At 44.7% G+C, this 26,890-nt stretch overlaps 1 protein-coding gene across 3 annotated transcripts in view; it reads right to left on the reverse strand.

Moving 5' to 3' along the window:
• Nucleotides 1-26,890, reverse strand: part of col4a5 (collagen, type IV, alpha 5 (Alport syndrome)) — a 210,240-nt gene that overhangs the window by 88,154 nt on the left and 95,196 nt on the right. For all 3 annotated transcript variants that reach the window (XM_052022091.1, XM_052022090.1, XM_052022092.1), the window contains 17 exons: nucleotides 25,114-25,173; nucleotides 19,689-19,778; nucleotides 17,991-18,035; nucleotides 16,432-16,476; nucleotides 14,860-14,922; nucleotides 14,720-14,773; nucleotides 11,709-11,735; nucleotides 11,534-11,614; nucleotides 8,252-8,314; nucleotides 7,570-7,605; nucleotides 7,447-7,488; nucleotides 7,163-7,252; nucleotides 5,948-6,001; nucleotides 5,807-5,866; nucleotides 3,799-3,843; nucleotides 3,382-3,435; nucleotides 2,188-2,229 (listed from right to left, as the gene is read on the reverse strand). In XM_052022091.1, the coding sequence (XP_051878051.1) occupies nucleotides 2,188-2,229; nucleotides 3,382-3,435; nucleotides 3,799-3,843; nucleotides 5,807-5,866; nucleotides 5,948-6,001; nucleotides 7,163-7,252; nucleotides 7,447-7,488; nucleotides 7,570-7,605; nucleotides 8,252-8,314; nucleotides 11,534-11,614; nucleotides 11,709-11,735; nucleotides 14,720-14,773; nucleotides 14,860-14,922; nucleotides 16,432-16,476; nucleotides 17,991-18,035; nucleotides 19,689-19,778; nucleotides 25,114-25,173 (951 nt within the window). The remainder of the gene's footprint in view (nucleotides 1-2,187; nucleotides 2,230-3,381; nucleotides 3,436-3,798; nucleotides 3,844-5,806; nucleotides 5,867-5,947; nucleotides 6,002-7,162; nucleotides 7,253-7,446; nucleotides 7,489-7,569; nucleotides 7,606-8,251; nucleotides 8,315-11,533; nucleotides 11,615-11,708; nucleotides 11,736-14,719; nucleotides 14,774-14,859; nucleotides 14,923-16,431; nucleotides 16,477-17,990; nucleotides 18,036-19,688; nucleotides 19,779-25,113; nucleotides 25,174-26,890) is intronic.

The raw sequence follows: 26,890 nt of genomic DNA on the forward strand, positions 1-26,890 counted from the left end.
AGAGATAATGTGGAATAAATTTCCCCCTGTAAATGCATTTGACAAACTTTGTTATTTTAGTTAAACTTTTCACATCACCATTCTTAAGCGATGAAGCATGGTGAAAACTCAATCAACGTCTCGTCTTTTCTCTCCATTTACCTCAGCCTTATTTCCTTCCATGTCATTATCACGACAAATTAAAGGCTCTATTTTACATTTGTAACTTCAGGATTCCACAAACCTGTGTAAATGCCAACCTGCAAGCAGTTTTTTTTTCTGCTGCAAGCTCTCCTCATTGCCAGAGTTCACCAATAAGCACCAAGGTCTCGCTTGGCTGGCAGTGAGAGGGGCCCTCCCAGTCAGATCCTTCCTGCATGGCCGAAACATCAGTCCCAGTGCGCGCTGCCCTCAAGAGGACTGCGCTGGGGACGAGACAGTCGCCCACCTCTTTGCGGTCTGTGGGTTTGCGAGGAGGGTGTGGTGAAAGATGCAAGGGTCCTTCATCCCCAGCAGCTGCGTAACAGAGGATTCTCTGATCTACAGGCTGTTCCCGGGGACACACACAGAGACGGACATCAACTGCAGCTGGAAGGTCATCAACTCAGTGAAAGATGCCCTTTGATCTGCCCCAAACTTATTGGTCTCCCAGCACTGCGAGATGTCTGTAGGGGAATGCTGCTGACTGGCACATTCCAGGCTGCAGGAGTACGTGCTGAGGGACGCAATGAAGCTGGGTGCAGTCAAAGCAAGGGCTTGGTGGGGAAGGACTACAGTTTAGGGTTCTTCTGCCACTGGAGAGGGAGAGGCGGGGTCAGGTGAGAAAGCCCCTTAAATATTGTAAATACGGGATTGGGGTAGCATCCCAGGTAGCCACATGAGTGGCATCGGTGCTGTGTTTTTTTATATAAAGATGTAATACTAATGATTGATCCGTACATGAATGTAAAAGTTTGCACTGTTTTACTGTTGTATATAGTTTGTTTTTTTACGATGAATAAAGTTTATTTTGGAATAGTAATAAAAAAGCTCTGGTCCAGTAAAAACCGCACAGGCAGTTAGAGTTCTTAAAACTGAAAGAGGATTGTCACATCCCATGATCCTGGGCTGGGTGTAAGTCCAGCATCTAGGAGCAGAAGGCCACTATATTGCCCTTACTGACTAATGCTTGGTTGTCAGAAGTGACAGACCTTTTTTCCAGTTTTTTGCCGAAAAATTCACTGCTCTCAAACCCTAACAAAAGGCAGCGACTTATCCTTGCCCAAATTCACTCTGTTCAAGATCTTAACAATCTCAATCTCCAGTTCAGACTCCTTGAAAGGGGAAGGACAAACTAATAAGCCACTGAAATCCTGCATAAAAGCTTTAATTACCCATCTGGTTTGAAAACTGGGAATGAACCCCAATGCCCCCTGATCTTTTGTCAGAGACTTTATTTTGTTTATCAGGGTTAGATCCAAAAGAACTTCAGAAATCTACTTAGACACTGATCAACACTTGTATTATGTAAATATTAGGATATGGTTCCATTGTGATTATATTACTGCACTAGTAATTTAGAAGCCTGAAATAATAATCCACAGACATGAATTAACACCTCACCATACCATATGAAGAAGTTAAATCCAATTAATAAAATAAGAATGCTAGAATCTGTGATAGTGACCATGAGACCACCAAATTATCATAAAACTCACCTGGTTCACTAACGCCCTTCAGGGTAGAAGATCTGTTGACTTTACCCACTCTGCATACAAATAGCTACTGATCTGCAGCAATCTTTACTGGCCACCATTACCCCTTTTTTCTTTATACTGGCTATCTTCCCTCTCCACTCTCAGTCCTGATGTAGGGTCTTGACCTGAAATGTCAGCAATTCCTTTCCCCTACAGATGCTGCTCAACTCAATGTGTTCTTCCAGCAGTTTGTCTTTGTGCTTCAGATTCCAGCACCTGCAATCTCTTGTAGCTACAGCAATGTGGTTGACTCTTTATTTCCTTCCAGGCTTAAGGGTAATTAGGGTTAATTCACCAATTTCCGTGTCAAATTTAATAAAGACAAATACTGGAACTTTGTCTAGAGACTAGTTTGATCTGCTGCATCCAATCAAGTTTACTGGTAATGTGTCAAAGGATACATTAATTTGCATCATTAAATATGCAATATAACTGGATTATAGATATGGAACATTCAGTCTTGGATACTCACGGTGCCTGGCGGACCGGGGAAACCAATTTCACCTTTCTGACCCTATTCATAGAAAGAGTAGTTAGTTAGGGATATAAATATTTTAGATTATGAAATATCTACTTAGCCTCCAAAAGAAGACATAAAGATTTTGATAATAACTCGCACTTAATTTAAAACAAATGAGTGCTTTCATCATGGGCTAAGCTTCAAGATCATTCAATTACCAAACAATCCTATTCTGGCATTTCACTGATAATACTTTGCATGCTCTGAATTAATTTTCCATCCTTTCCAGACCAAACGGCATAAACTTTTCCTTCTTCTCCATCTCTGATCTTTGTCATCTGGATCATGCTTCAAAGATCACCGAAGACCTAGTAGGGGAATGAGGTTATTCTTAAACAGACAGAAGCAGCAAATTCCTCCTCCTGACACTTTTCAATAACAATTTATCTTATTCTAGTGGGTCAACTGGAAACCATAAAACACAGCAGACGTTGGACTGAGTGACAGTTAGCTGTGAGGACTGGTATCTCCTAATTTCTAATTACATTCTCATGTACTACATACAGCTTCCAAATCATCTGCTTTTGTTAGATGTTGGCCATTATAAACAATAAGGATCCAGCAACATAAACAAATAAGCAAGATCACAAACTTTATGCACGCAAACTACTCTTAAAAACACTTGGTGTCAAATTTTGATAAATTAATTGCTTCAAAAGACTCTAGTTTTACCAAAAAATGTCCTCAAAAACCTTAGCATCAACAATTGTGTTTATTCATTTAAAAGTCAACGATGTAACGCTTTAGGCCATGTTGTATGGTCCTGGGTTCAATCACTAGTCTGTGCTGACTTACCTGATGGCAGAAGTGACGGAGCTGTAACCACCAGGATTACCAGCACGGACCAGGTAAAAAAAAAGAAAACTGGGTTTCTCATCCTGAACTTTATTCTACGGCACTCTCTTGGACATCCCTGAGTGTAGTAATACTCCCTTGTTAAATAGCCTGCTACCTATGTTTGGGAAAGTATCAGCAGACAGTTTGCCCAGATGGTCAGCAACCTCAGGGGAAGAGTAAAACTAAAAACTGTATAGTTTCAATGATCAGGAAGCTGATGTTAACATGTTGCCAAAATGTTTTTGCTCCTCAGGGTTTAACATCATTGCCAAATGGTCTGTTTTTGCACTGCAACTCTGCGTAGTTTACCTTCAGACCATCTCTGCCTGGTGCTCCGGGCAAGCCTGGACTTCCTGGGAGACCCTGTTGAAACAAAAGAAGATGTTACACTACTCTAACAGGTGCTCTCAAATTGTGTTGATTAGTGGTCAAATCATGGCACAAACAAGATTTCTGGCCCTGGCAAGGAAACCGCAAAAGCCTTAGAAAGAGAGGCTCAATGAAAGCAGATCTCTGCCACCACTGACGGGGTCCTGACGATCTTCTGCTGAAATCTGGCAGAATCATGGAGAAATCTCAAGGCTAATCAAAAACGAAGCCTGTCAAAAGAGTTTTCTTTCTTCAGGTTTTTAATGCAGAGGCTGCTCTTGACAATTTTCTGAGAGAACTCCAGAATATTATGAATGCCTTCAGATAATAAGTGTTCAATATAGTTCAGGTACTTACATCAAACCCTGGATTGCCTGGATCTCCATCTTTACCAGGTTTTCCCTGTTTTAAGAAGAATAGAACAATTGATCTGGAAATCAAATGTTTAAACATGACAGCTGCTTCCAACAGAGACTGGGCAAAGGGTAACAGGCACAAACATACTGCAATTCTTAATATAAAACTGCAAAGAAAATGAAAAGCAGCAAGTTCTCCCTGAAAAGTTTTATCAGAGGAAATGTTTCTTTATTCAGGTATCAAGTCAATTTTTAAATAGTTCCTGACTAAGTGGCAGCCCCTTGCCTACCTGGTACTAGGTACAGATCTCCAGCTCAGGGCCCAAACCAGAACCCTGCACAATGGACCATACAAGCTGCCCAACCAGATCCCCAATTAACACTGATGGTAGTTGAACTTTGAGAGGGTTGAGAGCTTCAAGTTCCTAGGAGTGAACATCACCAATAGCCTGTCCTGGTCCAACCAAGTAGACACCATGGCCAAGAAAGTGCACCAGTACCTGTACTTTCTCAGGAGGCTAATGACATTGGCATGTCCCTGTCAACCCTCACCAATTTTTATACATGCACCACAGAAAGCACTCTATCCCGATGCATCACAGCTTGGTATGGCAACTGCCCTGCCTGAAAATGCAAGAAACTGCAGAGAGTCATTGACACAGTTCAACTCTTCACAATAACCAGCCTCCCCTCCATGGACTCTGTGCATACTTCTCGCGCCTCAGTCAAGCAGCCAACATAATCAAAGACCTCTCCCACCCCAGACATTCTCTCTTCTCACTCCTCCCATCGGGCAGAAGATACAAAAGCCTTAAAGCACCTGCCACCAGGCTCAAGGACAGCTTCTATCGCGCTGTTATGTAACTATTGAATGGTCCCCTTGAATGGTAAGATGGACTCTTGACCTCACAATCTACCTTGTCATGGCCTTGCACTTTATCGTCTACCTGTACTGCACTTTCTCTATGATTGTAACACTTTAACTTGCATTCTGTTATTGCTTTTCCCTTGTACTACCTCGATGTACTGATGTGATCAAATGACCTGTAATGGATGGCATGCAAAACAAAGCTTCTCCGCTGCACCTCGATACATGTGACAATAATGAAGCAATTTACCAATTTACTAATTTAGATAAGAGTAGAAACTTGAAAATGGATAAATGAAAAGATAATTCAAGAAATAAAGTACAAAAAATGAGGGCGTGATTGCAATAATTCAGAAAGGATTAAATCGAAGGCTAGTACAGTGCTGAAGTATGGTTGCACTGGATGCCAGGTGGTGGTACATCTGGTCTCCCATTTTGCTGCAAGAGTCACTATTCATTCCAGCAGTGGTTCCTGATACTGAGGGATCTGCTGGAAACTCAACACCAACCACTTGTCAACCCTCGTTAAAGAAGAAAGATCAATAATATATGTAATTAATTTACACAATGATTTTATATATGTGTATTACTTGTCAATATTCTTTAATAACTTTCATTTTTTTTTATTTAAATGCATTTCAACTTTCCAAATGTCTCTGATCACCAGTGACATTTAGGGACAACAGAGAAGGCTGTTGACAGCATGAGCTGCCAAAGGCCATTAGGATCCTCTGTCTCGGGGGAATTATCATTCATGGAGTGCTCCACATTGTGGCGCAGCTGGTAGAGATTCTGCCTCATAGCTCCAATGACCTGGGTTCAATCCTAACCTCGAGTACTATCTGTGTGGAGTTTGCATGTTCTCCTCATGACTATGTGGGTTTCCTCCAGGAGGGATTTCAAAGCTTAAAGCCCAAATAGCAAAATCCATTGCTGTTAATTCAACAGCAATGAATTGGTATGAATTTGACTGCCATTTGACAGAATTTTGCAGAGAATACTCGTATAATCTATTGCCAAAAGTGTTTAATACACTGAATTCATACAGGCCAAAAATTGCTGACTATTACTTCCAGTTCAGCAACACCAACAGAATGTGTAGCTGCTCAGTGACTCTTCATTTACTGTTTATGTTACTTACCCTCTTTCCTGGTTCTCCTGGCTCACCCTTCTCGCCTTTGCTGCTAAACCCAGGGGGACCCTGCAACAAATAAAATATGGACTGAGTGACAGGTGTACAACTCCCTAACTGCTGTAGTTGAACTCTGTATTTTGTACTTACAGGAGGGCCAGGGAAGCCCCTCTCACCGGGTACACCAGGTGGTCCAATGTCACCCTATCAGGAACAAAAGTTAAATGGAAGATAAATGGAAGAAAGTAAAAAGAATCCCCAATGTACTTTACAACCAATGGATTATTTATGAAGCACACTCACTATAATAACACTTAAAAATTCATTTGTGTACAGTAAACCCCCACTTGAAGCACATAAGCTCACAAAATGATCAAGTTTTTGTGGAGGTGGCTGAGTGAGAAATGGTGGCCAGAACAAAGGGAGAACTCATTGATCTTCCAGCAGAACCATTGTACCTTCGACATTCACCTTAGCAAGCAGAGGGGGGGGGGCCTGGGTTTAACGATGCACATGAAAGGCTGCACTTGCAACACTGCATGGCTGCTTCGGCACTATGGAGAAATAATGTGCTCTGTGCTGAAATCATTTTTATTGCACGATGTTCTAGCTAGAAGCTTAGATTAAAGAGCTTATCCTAGTATATCAATTAGTGAACACGTTTCCAAATCTGAAATGGAATCACAGACTAGGATGGCCCCAGACTCTCCCCACCCTGACAGATCATGCTGCTGTGTTGGTCGAAGGATGGTCTGGGGATTTTGTGGTTGGACCAGAGTTAAGGCTCCTGTGAGGGAGAAACTGGACTTTGCCTTTACCTCTCACTGCCTTGGCGAAGCAGCCGACATAATCAAAGACCCCACCCACCCGGGTCATTCTCTCTTCTCTCCTCTTCCATCAGGTAGAAGATACAGAAGCCTGAGGTCACATACCATCAGGCTTAAGGACAGCTTCTACCCGACTGTGATAAGACTATTGAACAGTTCCCTTATACGATAAGATGGACTATGACCTCACGATCTACCTTGTTGTGACCTTGCACCTTATTGCACTACACTTTCTCTGTAGCTGTGACACTTTACTCTGTACTTTTATTGTTTTTACCTGTACTACATCAATGCACTCTGTACTAACTCAATGTAACTGCACTGTGTAATGAATTGACCTGTACGATCGGTATGCAAGACAAGTTTTTAACTGTACCTCAGTACAAGTGACAATAATAAACAAATACCAATATCAGTCACTGTATAAATACTGGCAACTGCTTGTCTTGCCAGCAACCTCTTGTCCCACTGGCAACAAACTACAAGAACTTTGAATCTAGATAGAAGATTACAACATGGCAAGTGATGGACCAGTTACCTTGTCTCCTTTCTGGAAATCTACCCCAGGAGAATTCAGCTGTTCTAACTGTCCTGGGGGGCCAGGAGGACCCTGGAGCCCTGGGTCACCCTGGAAAAGATCAATATGAAAGCATTAAACAGAATACAAGTTGAAGTTGCTGTCCTATTATTTAACCCATCATACACAAACTGCACTTGCCAGGAAACTAAAGTCCAAATAGTGGTGAATCACACGTATTAGTACCAATGACAGAAGGTCACAATTAAAAATGGAAGAAGAAAGCAGATTAAGATTGTGCTTACCTTCTCCCCTTTGGGTCCTTGGAAATTCAAACCCATGTTCCCCTAGAAGCAAAAGGGAGACTTATGAGTCTACTTGAGCTGATTGCTCAATTTAAAGGAGAAAGCTACCTTCATCCATCTTACCTTTTGCCCGGGAAGGCCAGGAGGACCAGGAAGACCCTAGAATAGATGGAACAAATTTACAGTGAATGATTGCAACATGATTGAGTCCCAAACCTATTTTGAGAGCCAGATTTTTTTAAAAGCAGAAATGAACAAACTCCACGATTTAATAAGGCTAATAGTGCCTAGTTGCCAAATCAGTGTCCCTACTTTTGTCTTGCCCAACAGCTCCTTTGTCCACTTAAGATGAGCTGGTGAGCAGGCTGTGAATATCTCTGTCTTTCCCACCGCAGGAAGTAAACGTACCAGCTAACCCAAGCTCGGAAGAATTTCTGTACCTACCCCAATTGTTCACTAACTCCCATTACCCTTTAATCTGTTTGAATTCTAATATCACTCTGTATTAAAAGTGCAGTCTTGTATAATTTATGAAGCCACTTTATAGTCTTACTGATAGGTAGAATAGACTTAATTTTAGCCCTTTTAATACTTGCTATTCCAAACCCAAAAGGAACCCCTCCTGATGCAGGGCTTCGACCCAAAACGTCGACAATTCCTTTCCCTCCCACAGATGCTGCTCGACTCGCCAAGTTCCTCCGGCAGAATAGTTTGTTACTCCAAAACTGCACAATTTTACAAGGTCTCCCGCCATTGATATTGGTTCCACAGAGGAAGTTTTGAGAAGGAAATGACATCAACATACCGGTTGACCTGCTGGACCTACTGCACCTGGTAGGCCCTGAGACCCGATGACACCTTGGGGTCCCTGCAAAAGACAAAGCCACATTAGCTTTGTGTTTATATCTGAAACTTGTTATCTAAAACACTAATCCAACAAACTGTACAAGTTCAGTCATCAAAGTCAGGCTTACCATTGATTTAGTGCAGTGCAAAATTACCTCTAATTTACCATTGTCACAATGGGTGTTTGGTTGAGGGGACAGATATAGGGGAAGATAGCTTCTGGTTTTAGCAGTTTATTAGCATTGGAGATGCAAGGTCTAGAAAGCAGTCAAAATGCATGAATGAACAGATCCAGATTGCAGGGATAAAGCAGTGCCCATAATCCAACACTCCAAACTTAAAAAACCTTTCATGGGATAAGCTTTGATGTACCTTGGGATGAGTCAACTTGGAATAGCAACAGACCAATGGCAGTTTCCAATGACACAGTAAATGCTGTGAACTGACTGTGTTGGACGGAGAACACCACAAACCACTGTACATTATTCCAGTAACTCTGAGTGGGATATGAGTGGATGGAATCCGGGGCAAGTTGCAAATGTCCTTGACCTGGGCACTGGGAGACCTGTGCAAATGGCAAGTAGCAGACTACTGATGATAGGGACTGAAGGAGCAATCTCCAGCACTCAAGCAAGTTCTTGGGGAGGGGTTTTGGAAGCCCTCAGGATTTCAGGGGCAGAGATTTTTGTGTAAGACCTTTGGGGTGAGAGCTTTCTCTTGGCCCCACAGGAAAAGTAAAAGGATTTAAAACTTGACCATTCCTAGCCATTCTTGTCACCGATTCCCCATCCCACTAAACTGGTGTTGGTTACAACAGCTTCCCACCCAGGCTGCTAGCTAAAAAGGCATTAGGGCCCCATGTGATGTCTTCAGAGTTTGCCCTTCATATTTAAAGTGCCTTGCCAGTTTCCAATAGGTATCACTTCTGTCTTTAATTATAATTTTCTTCTTCGGCAGACATCAGATAAGCAGTAGGGTGATGATGGTTAAATTTGTAGGTGGTGCAAATCACTTATCTGCCTGCTCTCCACGGGTTATCAAGTTCACAATTCACGCTGACACAAGAGATTCTGCAGATGCTGGAATCTAAAGCAACACACACAAAATACTGGAGGAACTCAGCAGGTCAGGCAGCATCTATGGAGGGAAATAAACAGTTGATGTTTTGGGTCGAGACCCTTCATCAGGACTAGAAAGGAAGAGGGCAGAAGCCGGACCTTCTTATTCTGGCTTCTGCCCTCTTCCTTTCTAGTCCTGATGAAGGGTCTCGACCCAAAACATCAACTGTTTATTTCCCTCCATAGATGCTGCCTGACCTGCTGAGTTCCTCCAGCATTTTGTGTGTGTTGCTCACAATCCACCTCTGGTGTCTGCGTCTGAACAGCACCTCCTTCTACAGGCTAAAGGAATAGATGTTGACACTTAGAAAACACTTTTCCACGAACACTTTTCATGCTCAGCAAGTCCCAAAAAGCTTCAATGCCACAATGCATGTCACAAATTACCATTGTAATGTAGGAAACACAGCAAGCAATATGTGCACAGGAAACTCCCAACAACAGTGGTTTGGTAATGACTTTAGTTATGTTGACTGAGGGATAAAGATTGGCCAGTATACCAGAGATCCCTCACCTATTCTTCTTTGTAACAGGGTCATGGGATCTTTTATGTTTATCTGAGGGAACATATGGAGCCAGGATTTAATGCATTGCCTGCCAACATTGTTGCACGCCCTCAGTACTACACTGGATTATCAGTTTAGATTTTTCTGCTCAAGATTCTGAAGTAGAATTTGAATGATCCGTTTCAGAAGCAAGTATGCTACCCAGCGTACAGTGGGTGCACAGTAACATTCTCAGCGTGAAGTATTTGGATGTTATGTACATTGCATGTGGCTGGTGTAGTCATACAGCAGAAGATTGGGTCATAGAGTTTATAGAGGCATGCAGGGTGGAAACAGGTCCTTTGTCCCAATGAGTTGTGCTGACCAGCAGCACCCATTTGCACTAATCCCATATTATTCTCCCTATATTCCCATCAATTCATTTCGTACCATTCATCTATAAACTAGTGGCAATTAACAATGGCCAATTAACCCACCGAGTTGCATGTCTTTGCAGTGTGGGAAGAAACCAGAGACTAGAGAAGACCCATGTGGTCACAGTGAGAACGTTCAAACTCTACACAGACAGCACTGGAGGTCATGACTGGGCTGCTGGAGCTGTGAGGCAGCAGCCCTATTTAGCTGTGCCTCCAAGACTATTTTCACATCCTGCACTGTCTGAGCCAGACCTGACACTCGAGGCGGCCCACTTCACATTATTTTCATGCAAGCTATGCAGAGGCAGATCTAACATTACACATAGCATGGAGATGAGCACCTATATAAAGGCATCAGTTGTACACACATTATAGAGAAAATCACACTGCATCAAGGAGCCAAGATCTGCTAAATGATAGTTTATACAGATGATCTTTTAATGTTTAATTGGTTGCTCTTGAGTCAATCGAGAACTTGCACCATGCCAGAACTGAGAACATTTTATAATGACTTGCAAGTCACTCTAAATGCTGACACATTTACGTAGAACATAGAACAGTACAGCACAGAACAGGCCCTTCGGCCTACGATCTTGTGCCAACATAGCTAATTCCTCCTACCTACAGAATGCCCATATCCCTCTATTTTCCTCTCATTCATGTGCCCATCCAAGAACCTCTTAAAAGCCCCCAATGAATTTGCCTCCACCACCCTATCAGGCATCCACCACTCTCTCATTAAAAAAAACATACCCCTCACGTCTGTTCTGAACCTACCCCCTCTCACCTTAAGTGCATGCCCTCTGGTATTGGATAGCTCAATAATAGGAAAAAGGTATTGCTTGTCCACCTTATCTATGCCCCTCATAATTTTATACACTTCCAACAGATCACCCCTCAGCCTCCACCGCTCCAGAGAAAAGAGTCTAAGTTTGTCCAGCCTCTCCTGATAGCACATGCCCTCTAATCCAGGCAGCATCCTAGTAGACCTCCTCTGCACCCTCTCTAAAGAAATCAATCCTTAATATGTTGGGCCTGAATGAGTAAAGAATCTTTGCTCAATCTTTTCAATAGTTCGAATCTTGAGTTTTGATCACATGGATATCAACAATAAACACACACACCCACACACAGACATATGTAGTAACAGTCTGTGTTGAAAACTTTGCTAAGACAGAAGGCAAGTGACTTTGATACTTACTGGTAATCCCGGCAGACCAGGTGGTCCTGGATCTCCCTTTTGAAGTGAAAATGGTGGTGAGATCACCTCACCTAGGTCACCCTAACAGGGAAAGAAAATAAAGAGGTTAACGTGAATTAGAATCCAACTGCAACGCATGAGAGAGGAATGAACAGCATGACAATTTAGGTCTTACCTTGATTCCTGGAAGCCCAGGAGGACCCTGCAAAATGAAAAATATGTTCACAGAATAGAAAAGTACATTTGGCTAACAGACCAATTCTGTCCTCAGATGTTGCAACAATTTACTGACAAAATAGAGTACTAATGGTTTTGGCTAACAACGGCAAACATTTTGCCTTTATCGAGCTCTCCTTCCCTTCCGATATTGCCCCTGCTCTGCTGCATGTGATTCCTACCTTCCAGGGTCCACAGGCAAGTATTGGTGCCATTCCCAGTGCTGCCTTACAGAGTCTATGGGCAAGTATTGATGCCATTCATAGTGCCAGAGGCCACAGGCAATTATTGGTGCCACTCACAGTCCTACCTGGGAAACGTCACAGTTCTTTAACCCTGTGGGTGAATTAGGGCACAGTTGGGGAACTTTGTGAGGGGTCTTTCAGACTCATTGGCCTGAAATCACCTCCAGTGAGTCCTCAGATGTGTGGTGAACAATGAGAGCATGAATATGAATGACATCCTGGAAGATTTCACTTTCAAACTTCAGTTATCCTCATCTGAAACACTTGCACACACACACACACACACACACAATCTCGTGCAGTTCAAAGACATACAGGTGTTTTCACTTATATACATCTGCACACACACGTGCTTAGATACACGTGCACTCAGACATGCATATGCACACACACAAACAATCCACACAGGGGCACTAGGCAGCCATCAGGAGTTGGGACAGGCTGCAGGTGATTTACTGCCCAGAGACAGGGAGGATGTAAATCTTGCAGAGGAAAATTTATTGGGGAATTCAGAAGACCATAAAAAAAAGAAAAATTAAAGAAATGAGAGACAAAACAGATTTAGCGTTTCAAGCTAATGAACTTTCATCAGATGAAAGGTCTTCGATCGGAAACACTCTGTCTCTCCATAGAGGCTGCCTGTCAGTATTTGCAACATTTTTGCACGCAGGAGTTCCACCACTTCTGTTGGTGACGAGTTCCCCTGCGAAGGCCATACCAATGCCTTGTTGAGGCACGGATCCAGGTTTTATTCAAGCCTTCATACACTAGAATGGGAGGGCAGAGAGATGTCCCGGTCCTATCAAGAACTTGAATTAACATACTCCAGTTCCATAAAGCATTGCTATAAGATTGTTCCATTCTCTTACAGTCCCTTGAAACAATATTCCACTTAAACATAGTGGAAGATCCAAGACAAACCCACAGAGCCCATGGCTCTGAATAGTGCACGACTCAGCTTCCAAAGCAAACAACTTGCATAAACATTCTCTACGGCTCTGTTCAAGTAAAAGCTGGTTATCTCTTGGATCCACGGCCAAGAAACATGATGGAAATCTAAAGCTTATTAAACACAAGGAAAAAGGAAATAGATGTTTTATTTTAGACAAATGGGATCTGAGCGATATTGCTTCCCAAGGGATCAGCGCTGAGATCTCCGATCCCTTTCATTTTGTTTTTCACAAATAATTTGGGCACAGTTACCAGCAGAAGGCTATCAACATTGAATTCCCCAACTTCAGGTAAATTGCTTCCCCTATGTCACTTTCCTCTCTCCTCCTGATCGACCCAATTCCTCCCACGTGCACCCCAACCCCCCCTGCTTCTTTCCCTTCCTCCACTAGCTCCATCTGCCCATCGCCAACACACTCCCCCTCCCTTCTCCCCACTCCACCTTCCTTATTTGATTCCATGCTCCACCTCCTCTTCCTATCAGAGTCCACCATCCACAGCCCTATATTGTCTCCAGCCATCATTCCCCAGTCTCTGTCCCCCTCCAGCTGCCAATCACCCCTCCTCACCTCGATCCACTTATCACTTGCCAGCTCTTGCCTCACCCCTTCCCCTCACCTTTTTATACTGGCTCTATCTCTATCTTTCAGTCCAGATGAAGGGTCTCGACCCGAAATGTCGATGGTCCATTTCCCTCCAGAGATGTTGCCTGACCAGTTGAGTTCCTGCAGCACTTTGTTTGTTACTTCAGATTCCAGCATCTGCAGTCTCTTGTGACTCTGTTATTGATGTTTGTTGATGGAACCAAATTAGCAAACATGACGGAGGTGGAGAGTATACAGGGGACTGCAGAGTGGTTTCTGAGTAATGATGCGTTTAAGCTTGCCACCCCACCATGTTTCCAGCTCCAATTTGGGCAGGCCAGGTAAAGTCATTCCAAGGTATGTACCAAGTGAAGCAAGTTGTACCCTGCTGAATGAATATTGTCTAAACATTTCACAGCCCAGATCCATTCCCTGGCAGAGGCTGGTATCGAGGAAATGGGGAAGAGGATCAACTCCAGGCCTCTGAGGAGAAGGGAAGATTCAATAAAAAGCTGAGAGAATGAATGGATTAGACAACTGGAACTTAGTTTCTACAGGGAAGGTTACATGGAATCCAATTATCCTCTCTGGACCTCTGCCTCATAGCACTCTGAATGACAGAACCAACACTCGATATGAGATCAACATCCTCATCCATTTGTGGTAAACAGGATTGCGGCAAGCACCAGTAGCACTTGCCAGGCTTATGCAATTGAATAGGGCAGAGCCTATAGAACATGGAACATAGAACAGTACAGCACAGGAGCAAGGACAGTCAGCCCATAATGTCTGAACTGAACATGATGCTGAATTAAACTAAATCTCTTCTGCTTGCACATGGTCCATATCCCTCCATTCCGTGTCTAACAGCCCCTTAAACACCACCACTCCCCCCAGCAGCCTGTTCCAGCCACCCACCACTCTCTGTGTAAAAAAACTTGCCCCACACACCTCATTTAAACTTACGCCTTCTCACCTTAAATGCATATTCTCTAGTACTTGACATTTTTACCCTGGGATGAAAAGATTCGGATTACCTACTCTATGCCTTTCATAATCTTATAAACTTCAATCAGGTCTCCCCTGATGCTCCAGAGACAATAACCCAAATTTGTCCAACCTCTCCTTACAGTGTGTGTGTGTGCAGTAATCTTATTACAGTGGCATTGTTCCTATCACTGTTCACTTACCGGACGTCCCTGTGAGCCCGGAAGGCCAGGAGCTCCTGGATAGCCTCTCTCCCCCTGTGTGAGAGAAAGAAAGATGGGGGCTTGTTGGAAAACATGCTAAAAATGCTAATAAAATGGCAGGAAATGTGAGATGGACGCACCTTTGTTCCGTTGCAGCCTGGGATACCTGGAGGACCAATGGGGCCATCCTGACCTGGCAGTCCCTATAAAATTGAAATCGGATAAATGTTAAATAAAAGACATAAAAGTAAGAAAATGCTCTATTTCTTATCATTTTCGTTCAATGTATGGATTTGTTTTCCACTGACAGATGACGTAGGAACAATAATTTGCGCAGGATGGAGGAAAGTACTCTCACAACACTTAAGAAACATCTACACAAGCACTTGAGTTGCCAAGGCATTGAAGGCTAGGGACAAAGTGTGGGTGAATGGCATTAGTGTAGGTGGGTAATTGATGGGCGGTGTAGTCATGATGGGCTGAAGGGCTTGCTTCTGTGCTATACGACCGTATGACTCTAATTAAGACCACGGGATAAGCATGTAGGTACTTGAGGGGCGGAATCACCCTCTGGAATATTGAAGTCAGCCAGGAGAGTGTAGAGTCAGTCTCTGAAATGGTAGGGTCACCCAGAAGGAGGAGAGTCACTCAATGAATGGCTGAATCACTTGGGTGAAGGGATGTAGCCAGCCAAATGGAGTGCCTAAGACACATGGTGGACTGAGTCATCTAATAGAAGGGTGAAGCCTGACAAGTGGAGTGCTGGTGTTGCTCAATGGAAGGGGCAGTGGGGGGGGTAGTTTCACTGTGGAGAGGCAGTGTTAAAGGTGGAGGGATGGAACCAACCAAATGCCAAATGGAGGGGGCTGTCATCCAGTGGAAGGGCAGAGTCATAAGCTGGAGGGCAAAGACGTCTGCTGGAAGGGTGCAGCCAACTAGGAGGAGGGTCAGTCACCCAGGCGGAGGACAGACGTCACCAGTGGAGGTGTTATCCCAGGAGGGGCAAAGTCACCCAGTGGCAGGGAGGTGGGCAGAATCACCCCATGCAGGGGGCGGGAAGGGGGTGAAATCAGCCAGGTGAAGGGTTCTGAAAGGTTTAATATACAAGGCAGACCCTTCATTGTCTGATATCCCTGGAACTGGGATTGTTTATTCCACTGTTTATTCCACAGCACGGAATCTCGCCATTGTGACTGCACTGGTTCTCTCCCAGAGCAACTCATTAGTTCCAGCCTTCAGCCCTACGTTCGAGTCTTGGGACTAGTTAAGAAATATAGTTTCATAAGTTTAAATATATTATTTAAAAAACTTAAACACTAAAATAGTGTTAGATAGACACATCAATGATAGAGAAATGGGGGCTATGTGGGAGGGAAGGGTTAGATAGCTCTTAGAGCAGGATAAAATGTTGGCACAACATTGTGGGCCAAAGGGCCTGTACTGTGCTGTAATGTTCTATGTAAAAAAACATTCACACATAAAAGAGAATGGCTCGGGGATAAAGGGAGAGGCCTTAAGACATGAAGGTAACCATGCATAAATCAATGTTCATTTCACTGCTTGTTCCCATGTGTAAATTTCTGATGGATTGAGCTTAACTTTGCAAAAAAAAGACATTCATTTTATAATCAATGTGAAAACACAACATCAGAAGTGTAGGAGATTTCTGCTAGAGGGATCTGAAGCATGGTGATAAAATACTTGATACTTACAGGAACACCAGGGGTTCCGGGGAAGCCTGGAATCCCAGGGGGGCCCTGTCAAACAACATGAAACAAAAACAAGGTTAAGAGGACCAATGCATACCAGTGCCACCATAACAACCTGCTGCTATAACTACATGACTAGCTAGGAAGTAGCGAATTAGCTGTTCACTAAGTCGCAAAATGCAACATCTTTGTTCAGCAGGACAGGAAGTGGCCTGTACTTTACAGGCACTTCAATAGGGGCATCACTGCTACAAACCCAGCCACATTCCTGAGAGACAATAATCGCCTTTCCAAATGCTGACGTAACTCTTCTACTCTTAGTGCACTGAACTCTCACCAACCATTCAGAACTGGGCCACCACCACTTTACAACAGCTGTCCATTTGAGGGAACACTAGTTCACACCAGCCCTTCAGAATGAGGTCACCGCCAACTCCCACCAGCTGCTCACGATGGAGGCGCTACCTGCTCATATCAGCTGTTCACCCGGGAGACCACCAAACTCATATCAGTTTTTTCACAACTGCCACACTATCAGTGCATACCAGGGGCACTGCCAGTTCGCATCAACCCTTCACAATGAAGACACCACCAACTCATATCAGCCATTCACAATTCACGTACCCCAGTTCACACTGACCACTCAAAATGAGAGAATCGCCAGCTCACACCAGACGCCCACAACAGGAGCATCACCAGCTAACAATGGTACACTACTTATCATTCATTAGGAGATTATTCAAAATAGGGATGTCTGAGTTTACTGGAGGGGCCATCCAATGTACACACAGCCTGCTTGTTGGAAAGCCAGGCAACTTGGCCAGACATTCAGTACACACCAGAACTCTACAAGTTGTGCCCATGTCAAGATCTAAATTGTGCCTCAGACGGCTGTCACCTGTCTCACCACATCGTCCTTCCATTCCCACCCAACAGGCTGAGTGAAAGAGAATTGCTCTCCCAACAACTCCAATACTCAACTGTTCTGTCTGCACTCTTGTTCCCTTCACCATCCCATTTGCCCTGTACCCAACAGTCATTTTCCGTGACTCATTAACATAACCATGTCAGGCTGGGCAGGACTGTGTGGAGCAGTGGGGCTTCCCCAACAGCCAATCACCAGGTCGTAACCCTGCTTGGTCACATCAATTGATGGAATTCCAGTAAACAGACACATGCATATAGAAAATAAGTTGCACAATTAGCCCAAGTTGTCAAGGATTCAGCCATGAATTGTTTATGCTGCCTTGTCACAACAAGCAGCCATAGTGGGGTTCATGGTCTTCCTGCAATATGGGAGCAGAGTATTTTCATATCAACATTACACCGGGTTGAGCATTGTTGACTGTGGGAACACAAAGTAGGTGGCATGCAGTGGGATGTTTATCGTACACCCTGCTCAGCACATACAATACTGAGGTAGGCGTGCAACTGGTGCCTGGTGAGACTGCATCTACTCTGGTTCCTCTCCCGGACCCTCTGAACCCTGACTATTGGTATCCCAGCATGTTTAGACCTGCACCACTCAGGTACAGTCCTCTGCCAGTCCTGATATCACTTACTCGTATTCCTTTTGGGCCTGGAAAGCCAGGTGGTCCAGTGTCACCCTGGGAAGAGAGGAGAGAAAATAAGCACTCTTTCTAGTCCATGGTTGGAAGCGGCAACGTTTTAATACAAAACATAATAAACAGAAGTGGGCAATGTGTACTCATGAGCTTGCTTCCCCCATTCAATAACTTTCCTGCCGGATCCCCAAAACCTTTGATCCCATTATAGTCCAAAAACCTATCTCAGCCATGCGTAGATTTAATCACTGAAATCTATGACCTTGGTGGATGGACAGGAGACGCACCAACAGCTCTCTGGGGCAGGGATTGCCAAAGAATCTCAAACTTCTAAATGAAGAAATTCTTCCTCACCTTCATCCTTTGCAGTCAACCTTTGATCCTGAGACAATGCCCCAAGATCTGAATTTCCCAACTGGAGAAACATTCTCGCAGCACCTACTCTTCAAAGACACTTGGAATCTTGTATTCACTTACTTTACCTCGGTAATGCAGCCAGCGTAATCAAAGATCCCACCCACCCTGGACGTTCTCTCTTCTCCCCCATCCCATTGGGCAGAAGATACAAAAGCCTGAAAGCACATCCCACCAGGCTCAAGGACAGATTTTGTCCTGCTTTATAAGACTATTGAATGGTTCCCTAGTACGATAAGAAGGACTCTTGACCTCACAATCTACCTCATTGTGACCTTGCACCTTACTGTCTACCTGCACTGCACTTTCTCTGTACTGTATCACTTTATTCTGCACTTTGTTATTGTCTTACCTTGTACTACTTCAATACCTTGTTGTAATGAATTGATCTGTATGAATGGTATGCAAGATAAGTTTGTCACTGTACCTTGGTATATATGACAACAATAAACCAATTAACTTTCTTCTAAACTCTTTAGCTTCAGTCAGTGGACTTCCAATTGGTAATCACACCTTAGACCATCTGGCCCAGCAGATATGCATGAGTGGTAAGGACGCTAATGCACATCTGCTGAGCCAAACAGTCTAAGGTGTGATCTCCTTTTCTGTGCCAAGTTAACTGACCACATCAAGATTAGGATAATCCAACTGGATCAGTATCCCTGAAGTACGGAGTGGAATATCTTCCTGGTCACCATACAGTGACAAGTGCTCCGGTGGAAGATGCAGACTTATGGAGGGCGGGTCAGGGCTGGTCTAGCAGGCTGTGACACGTGGTATCCGGCTTGTGCAAGGTCCCAAAGAGCTGCCAGGACCCTTGGAGCCAATCCCAATCCACCAGTGTAGGAAGAGAAGCAAAGACAAGAACTAGAGTTTGGTATATGTCGCAGGGATAAAATATATCAAAAAGAAATCACAAAAACCTTTCTCGTCAGATGTCTTCAGCCCAACACGTTGCGCTCTCTCTTTGGTACAGCCCTCCTTTTAAAAATGTATTTATTCTTTTAATGGGATATAGGCATTTCCTGCACTCTCGTTGCTCTCTGAAACCTTTTCACCCCCTCCAGTGTTTACTCGGCCCTTGTTAAGGTTATTGTTGAATCTGTATCCATTTCCCTTGCAGGCAGCATCTCCCAGATCACAACTTGCTGCATGAAATACTTACCTGGGCTGGGTAGATAAGACCGCATTTTTAAAACTGGCTTTATTTGAAACTTTAGTTCTTTTTAGGCCTTGGAATTGGTCCCTTCAGTTCTTGGTCACCAACACATTCTTCCCTACCTTTATCCCTCTCGGTCCAGGGGGCCCCTCGGGACCTGGGAAACCAGGCAAGCCTATCTGACCTTCCAGTCCAGGCAGGCCTCTCGCACCCTGTTCAACCATAAAAAAAATACCTTAAGCATTAAATACAGACGTTTGTTTCACAATAGAATCTGAAGCACAAAAGACCAACTCCACAACAAATACCACTTGCTATCTTAAACAGAATTCCTCCAAGTATCTGAAAACAGATCTTAGTTACAATCCTGCCTGGGATTATCCTAAACAGGGATTTTTGGGGGAGGGTGGTGTTGAGGTAATCCACGAGACTTGCTGCTGGAGCATCCGTCTCTCAATACATTCGAAAGCGTGAATGTTAACACCACTGGCAGTGAAGCAGGGTCTGGGTGTGACTTTTATGGGAAAGAATGGAATGCAAGAGGAGGAATCATGAAATTCTCACTGGGTGCATGACCACGGAAATCTCACTCCTGCTCTTTGGATAGGACCAGTGCCTACCCACAGTCCAGGGAAATTTTAAACCATCTGCCGTTGGTAGATAGCAAGACCCACACCATCAGCCTGCTGATATGACACCTCTCTGTCCAAAAGGCAACTGAGATCAATCAGTTAACCATGAGGAGGAGAGAACGCAAATTAATCCTGTCAATATAGATGTGTACAAATGTTTCCAACCTTGCACCACTGATATGCTTCAGAGAATCAGTGGGGTATAACTTGTCCTGCTGTGGCTGAGAGGCTCTGCATTCCCATTTGTTTTAATTTGTCACTGATTTCATTAAACTGTCCCTCTCCAAGACCACTTTCAGTCCTCCAGGGGAGTGAGATGGCCCTCATTGTGTGCAGTTCTGGTCGTCCCGTTACAAGAAAGATTTGGAGTCTTTAGGAAGGGTACAGAAGAGGTTTACAAGGACATTGCTTGGATTAGAGGGTACAAGCTATAACAGAGGTTAGATGAATAGCGGGTGTTTTCTCTGGATTGTTGCACATTGATAGAAGTTTATAAAATTATGAGAGGCATAGATGGGTAGACAGTCAGATTCTTTATCCCAGGGTAGAAATGTCAAATACTAGAGGACATGCATTTAAGGTGAGAGGGGGAGAGTTTAAAGGAGATGCTCAGGGCAAGGTCTTTTTTTACACAGAGGGTGGTAGGTGCCTGGAATGGGCTGTTGGGGGTGGTGGTGGAAGCAGATACGATAGTGGTGTTCAAGAGGCTTTTAGATGGATACATGAATATGGAGGGACATGGATCAAGTACAGGCAGACGAGAATTAGTTTAATTCGTCATCGTGTTTGGCGCACACTGTGGACTGAAGGACCCGTTTCTGTGCTGTACTGTTCTATGTTCAATGTTCATTTAGCACACTCCCAAGCACAGGGGCTGGAAAGGGAAGTTTAAGGACAAGCAAGGGAAGATAAGGTGACTTTCCCTAGCAAGGAATGTTTGGAGAGACAATGAGAGGACAAACGACAGAGACTGCAGAGACCAGGGTGCAGTTTGGTGCTGGCTCTCAAGATTAGTGATAAAGACATCCATGAAAGCTCTTGAAAGTGTTGGAGGGGAGCAGAAGGGAAGAGAAGAAATGCTTGGAGTTAGCTATTCTCTACAACTTGATCCTGGACTAGTGAGCAGACAAAGATGAATGTCTTTCCCAGTTTTGTGCCAACTATGCCCAAATCTGCATTCCCTTCTTTGCTTCTGAAGGAGCCAGGCTGGGCACTCATACCCAGAGGCCCTGCCAGAGTAACGGTTTTACTGGAGACTAGTGAAAGTGTTGTAAAGGGATCTCCATTCAATTGGATGGATGCTTGCTGAAACATGCTAAACGAAGGTCAAAATACTGGCTAACTGGCACCCCTAAAGTGAAGAGAGTTTCCAGGACTGGACATAGGAAGGAGGAGTGGGTGGGGGCGGTGATCTGCAGGGGATGAGTTGGGCAGCGGGGAGGGTTAAAAGGAAGTGGCCACATACACCTGCAATCCAGTGTCTGGGCCACATGAGTTAGCATGACCGAGAGGGTAAGGAAGATAGATACTGTGGCGATGGGTTCTAGAAAGGGTCAAGGACAGGGGAAAGACTCAAGTTCAGCTGGAACAGAGACTGAAATCAGGAGGGGCAGCAAATCACTAATCTAAAGGTTGAGGAATAGGCAGATGTTGGGGTTAAAGTGGAGGGAAGAGGATGGAATTGGATGAGCTGCTCTGAGAAGGTACAAGAGGGGCAGGGCAGAAACCAACCTGTGATTTAGCTCATCAGGCCGTTCGTGGGTGGTTGTGGAAAATAGGACCAAGTGATGGGACTTCCTAAAGGAATAACACTCGGTTGGTCAGGCACCCTTTCACATCGGGAAAGGTTTGTTAAACTAGTGCACTCTTAAGTTTGCATGAGGGCAAGGACGTGGAACTGGCCTTGCATACTTTCCACCATTTGGTCTGGCGTTGTGGAGGAACTTGGGCAGGTTGCCGCAGGACTGTGGATCACTGGGTGCAGACTGAGGTTCACAGAGGGAGGACTTGTTGGGGGTCGAGGGAAATCAGAAATCTGTGTGCCTGGGTTGGCAGGGGATCGCAATCAGCTGTTGGGAGCGGGATGGTTGTGACTGGCCACTGGGTGCTGGGGATAGCTTTGGTCCTGGTCCGGTGGAGAGGAGGGAAGGGGTTGTTGGGGTTGGCTAGGGTGACAAGTTAGTGATCTGGAGACTGGATCACAATGGGCAGTAGGAAATCCAGGTGAGATGAGTTTTATTCTGAAAAATATGCTTTGTTCACTAAATATACCATAATAAATTTGATATATCTTTATCCTGTTTCACTGTATTAAGTAAAGTGTCAAAGTCACGAGTGTTTCATCAGTGTGGGGCAAGTAGAGAACTTAAAATGCACCCATCTCTAGGTGGGTTGAAGTGACACACAACATGGCCTCAAACCTGGTGGGGTAGGGACCCTGTAAAGCTATGGTCAAGCAGTCCTTGCATGTGTCACAAAGGGCTGTTTCTGCATGGGTGGATCATGCCGTTCACGGGCCACACACGTGCAGCTGAATTTAGTGGACGTGGCTTCCGAACGTGTCTGGCGTATCATTGAACATGACTGCACATGTTTAGGCATCTCCGCACCATGTTCATGGAGGAGCTGGAAGTAACTTTGTGGAACACTTGGCAATTAGCAACCTTTGCACAAAATAGTCCTCCTCTGAGAAAGAATTTCTCAGTGACTCTGAGCGTTTATATTGATTACCACTGTAACAGGGCCACCTCGTGGAACCTGTAGGCACTGCAGCAACTTGTAGCCTGAGCGTGGTGGTGATGTTTGTAAAACACAAAAGCCCAGCTTCCATCAAGATGAGGTGCATCATTTCTCTGACAGTTTACAAAGGAGCAAATTATTATTACAAAATTGCTGGTAACTGGACAAGGTCTGTGACTGGGAGATTGGATTGCATGGCACATTGCTTGTGTGTGATGCAGAATTCAATTTCATTAAAGGAATCAGGAAAATCTGGGACCAACTGTGAGTTCCACAGTGTCTGTGATTTTCCTTCTGGGCCCTCCGTGTGTCCAGATCATTAACTCTTCACTGTAGCTGACTGCAACCCCAACAACCCCTTCCCTCCTCTTCACTAGATTGGGACCATAGCTATCCCCAACACCCAATCATAACCACCCCAGTCCTAGCTGCTGATTGCCATCCCCTGCCAATCGTTGATGGTTGAGGACTTTGGACATGCAAGGTGATGTCCAAAGGCGAATAAAACATGCCTGAACTCCACCTCCAGGGTTTTGGTCCACGGAAGTGGGACCTCTGGAAGGCATAAACCACACATGGAGGTGGTGGGCTTCAAAGGTCCACATACCTTTGACTGGTGACAAACCAAATGTGTCAGAGGCTCAGGAGGCCACAGTAAAATACTCACCCACTGCAGTGGATTTTCCTCAGGTCCTGAGTTCCCCAAACCGGATACTGCCCCATCCCTTCATCACCGTGCCCAACCCCAGCCCATCTTGCCCCCAATGATCTTTAGTCTTACATTTCCCCCACACTTTTATCAATTCAACTACCAAAACTGCTCGACAGATCTCCAGGTTACAATGCACCCCTCACCATTCACCCATCTCCAGGTCAATGCCCACCCCACAACTACTCTGCAGGGCCAATCTCATCCCTTCAAGCCTCCCACTCAGGCGCTCGCCTTGCAGTAGCCACCAACTCCATCCTTGAGTGGATTGTGCAAAGAAAAGGTCCTTAAGTGCATAAAGTGTAAAGGGCCTCTTCTGTGGCACCTAAACTTTGTGGTAATGGATCTTTATGAGAACCATTTGGTGGGCTGCCATGCACTTACCCTTGAATGCACCTAGGACCATGGGTACAGGTACATAGCTCCCTGAAACATGTAGATAGAGTGGTGAAGAAGGAGGTTCGCATACTGACCATCATCAGTCAGGGCACTGAGTCTAGGGGTTGGGACGTTACGTTGCAGTTGTACAAGGCGTTGGTGAGGCTGCGACTGGAGTATTGCATTGTGCACAGTTATGGTCACCGTTATAGGAAAGGTGTCGTTAAGCTGGATAGAGTGCAAAGAAAATTTACGAGGACGCTGCCAGGACTTGAGGGCCCGCGGGAGAGGTTGGGCAGGCTAGGACTTTATTCCTTGGAGCGTAGGAGACTGAGCGGTGATGTTATAGAGGTGTATAAAATCAGGAGGGGTATAGGTAGGGTGAATGCACACGGTCTTTTTCCCAGGGAAAGGGAATCAAAAACTAGAGGGCATGGGTTTAAGGTGAGAGGGGAAAGATTTGAAAGGGACAAGAGGGACAACTGCTCCACGCAGAGGGTGGTGGGTATATGGAATGAACTGCCAGAGGAAGTGGTTGAGGCAGGTGTAATAACAGCATTTAAAAGGCAGGTCCATGGATAGGAAAGGTTTAGAGGGATATAGGTCAAACTTGAGCAAATGGGACTAGCCTAGATGGGCATCTTGGTCGGCATGGACGAGTTGGGCTGAAAGGCCTGTTTCTGTTCTGTATTGCTTTATGACTTGTTCTAGGGGGTTTACCAGAGAGTTTCCATGGTGCCTATGGCCAACAGTGGCCTTTCCTTCACTTGCTGCTCCACAGTAGTAGGGATGGTGTTGAAGCCCTCAGTCAGGGGGTCAATGGTGGAGGTGGGGCTCGATTGTGGAATTGGGGAAACTTCAGCATCGGTGGAAATATGATTCGCCAACGGAGGCTCCCGGTCAAATTTCCGAAGGTGTGCATTTCTCCAGAAACTGTCGCACTCGTGTTCCACTCCAATCACTATATTGTTGGAATCATTCATGTTGCATGGAGAAGCGTCAGGTCAGACTGTCAAAAGAGGTGCAGGGATTTCTCACGAGGAATCACATCCAAGATTTTTGTGGAACAGAAGAGTTCTGAAAACGTACCTTTTCACCCTTCACACCACTGCAGTCACAACTGGATCCCGTCGCGCACCCATGACAAGCCTGCAACAGAGAACAGAACATTAATTGATCATTAACTCCTCACAGGGCTGGCTTCTCACTGCCATAAGCGAGTTTACCGATAGAATGATCATCATTATATCAAGGTTTCAATCCGTTAGTTCACACTGGTTAAACAAATCACAAGTCTTCGGTTTGAGGAACACATTTTGTTGGGATTTTCTGACTTTAAACTTACTCTATTTGCCATAAATCTTGTTATTTTGGTGTTCATTCTGCACATACTTGGATGCTTCAATAGATTGAGATAACCATAAAGCTTTAAATAATCCTGGATACTAGTTTGTATACAGTCACTAGTTCTCCCTGTTCCACTCACGGAGTGGGGATTCACTGCAGAACATTCTTCCAAAAGGTACAGGGTACCCCGGTGACTCTTTTTTAATCAACAGGCTTCTCAAGCAAGGCCACATAATTGAGCTCCATTCACTGCTCACTTGTTCACAACATACTCAAACCGGCTGATCTCAGTTAACAAGTGGGAATGTGGAGGAGAGCAGAGACGGAAGCTTATTTCTGTACCGCGCCATCCAATAGATGCACCGAGCATCACTCGACCAATGAAGTACTTTTGAGGTCCGATTATGCCAGTAGTCTAGGAGTTGCACTGGTAATGTGCACAACAAAATCCCTCAAACAGCAATGTGATTTTGACCAGATAATCCTTTTTACTGCTGTGGATCGAAAATTGGTCAAGACATAAAGAAGGCTCCCTCTCTTTTTTACAACAGCCCAATCAAACCTTGAAGGCCCCAGGTTCTGAGATTAATGTCTCAGTCGCTAGGGAAGAGGGTGGAAATTTCTCCTTGGGTCTCCTATGCAACGCTTGCAATAAAGTTGTGACTGTGCAATCAGCTCTGCTCCCAAAATTTCTGTTTTATAAGATATCTTTACTAGTCACATGTACATCGAAACACACATCTTTTGCATAGAGTGTTCTGGGGGCAGCCCGCAAGTGTCGACATGCTTCCGGTGCCAACATAGCATGCCACAACTTCCTAACCCGTACGTCTTTGGAACGTGGGAGGAAACCGGAGCAACCGGAGGAAACCCACGCAGACACAGGGAGAATGTACAAACTCCTTACAGAGAGCGGTCAGATTTGAATCCGGGTCGCTGTCACTGTAAAGCGTTACGCTAACTGATACACTACCATGCTTATCATAAGTGACCAAGGACAAATTCCAACCCCAACACTCCAGTACTCCCTCAGTGTGGCTCTGGAGCCTGGTCTGGATTACTCGCTCTAGGATGGGAACTGACAAACCTCTGGTTCAGAGGTAAGGGTGCTATCAGTTCATAACCAGCACACTATGTACACTTATCTTCTGGCTTACAGAAGAGAAGTCACTCATACACCATCAGTCAGTGATCGTGACCCTGTCATGGAAGGGAGATTTTTGTTGATTGTGGTGAAAGGAGTGGAGGAAAGTTTAGGGGAGATGTCAGAGGTGGTTTTTACACAGAGAATGGTTGGTTCTGGAACGCACTGCCGGGGTGGTGGTAGAGGCTAATACAATTGGGACAGTTAAGAGACAGGCACATGGATGTAACAAAAGTGGAGGGTTATGGGCTGTGTAGAAGGGTTAGATTGATCGTGGAGTAGGTTTATATACATCGGCACAACATTGTAGGCTGAAGGGCCCACTCTGTGCTATAGTGTTCTACACTCTATGTTCTAGTGGAAGGGTAATTTTTT

The sequence above is a fragment of the Pristis pectinata genome, chromosome 8 (assembly GCF_009764475.1).
Source record: "Pristis pectinata isolate sPriPec2 chromosome 8, sPriPec2.1.pri, whole genome shotgun sequence".
Lineage (NCBI taxonomy): Eukaryota > Metazoa > Chordata > Chondrichthyes > Rhinopristiformes > Pristidae > Pristis > Pristis pectinata.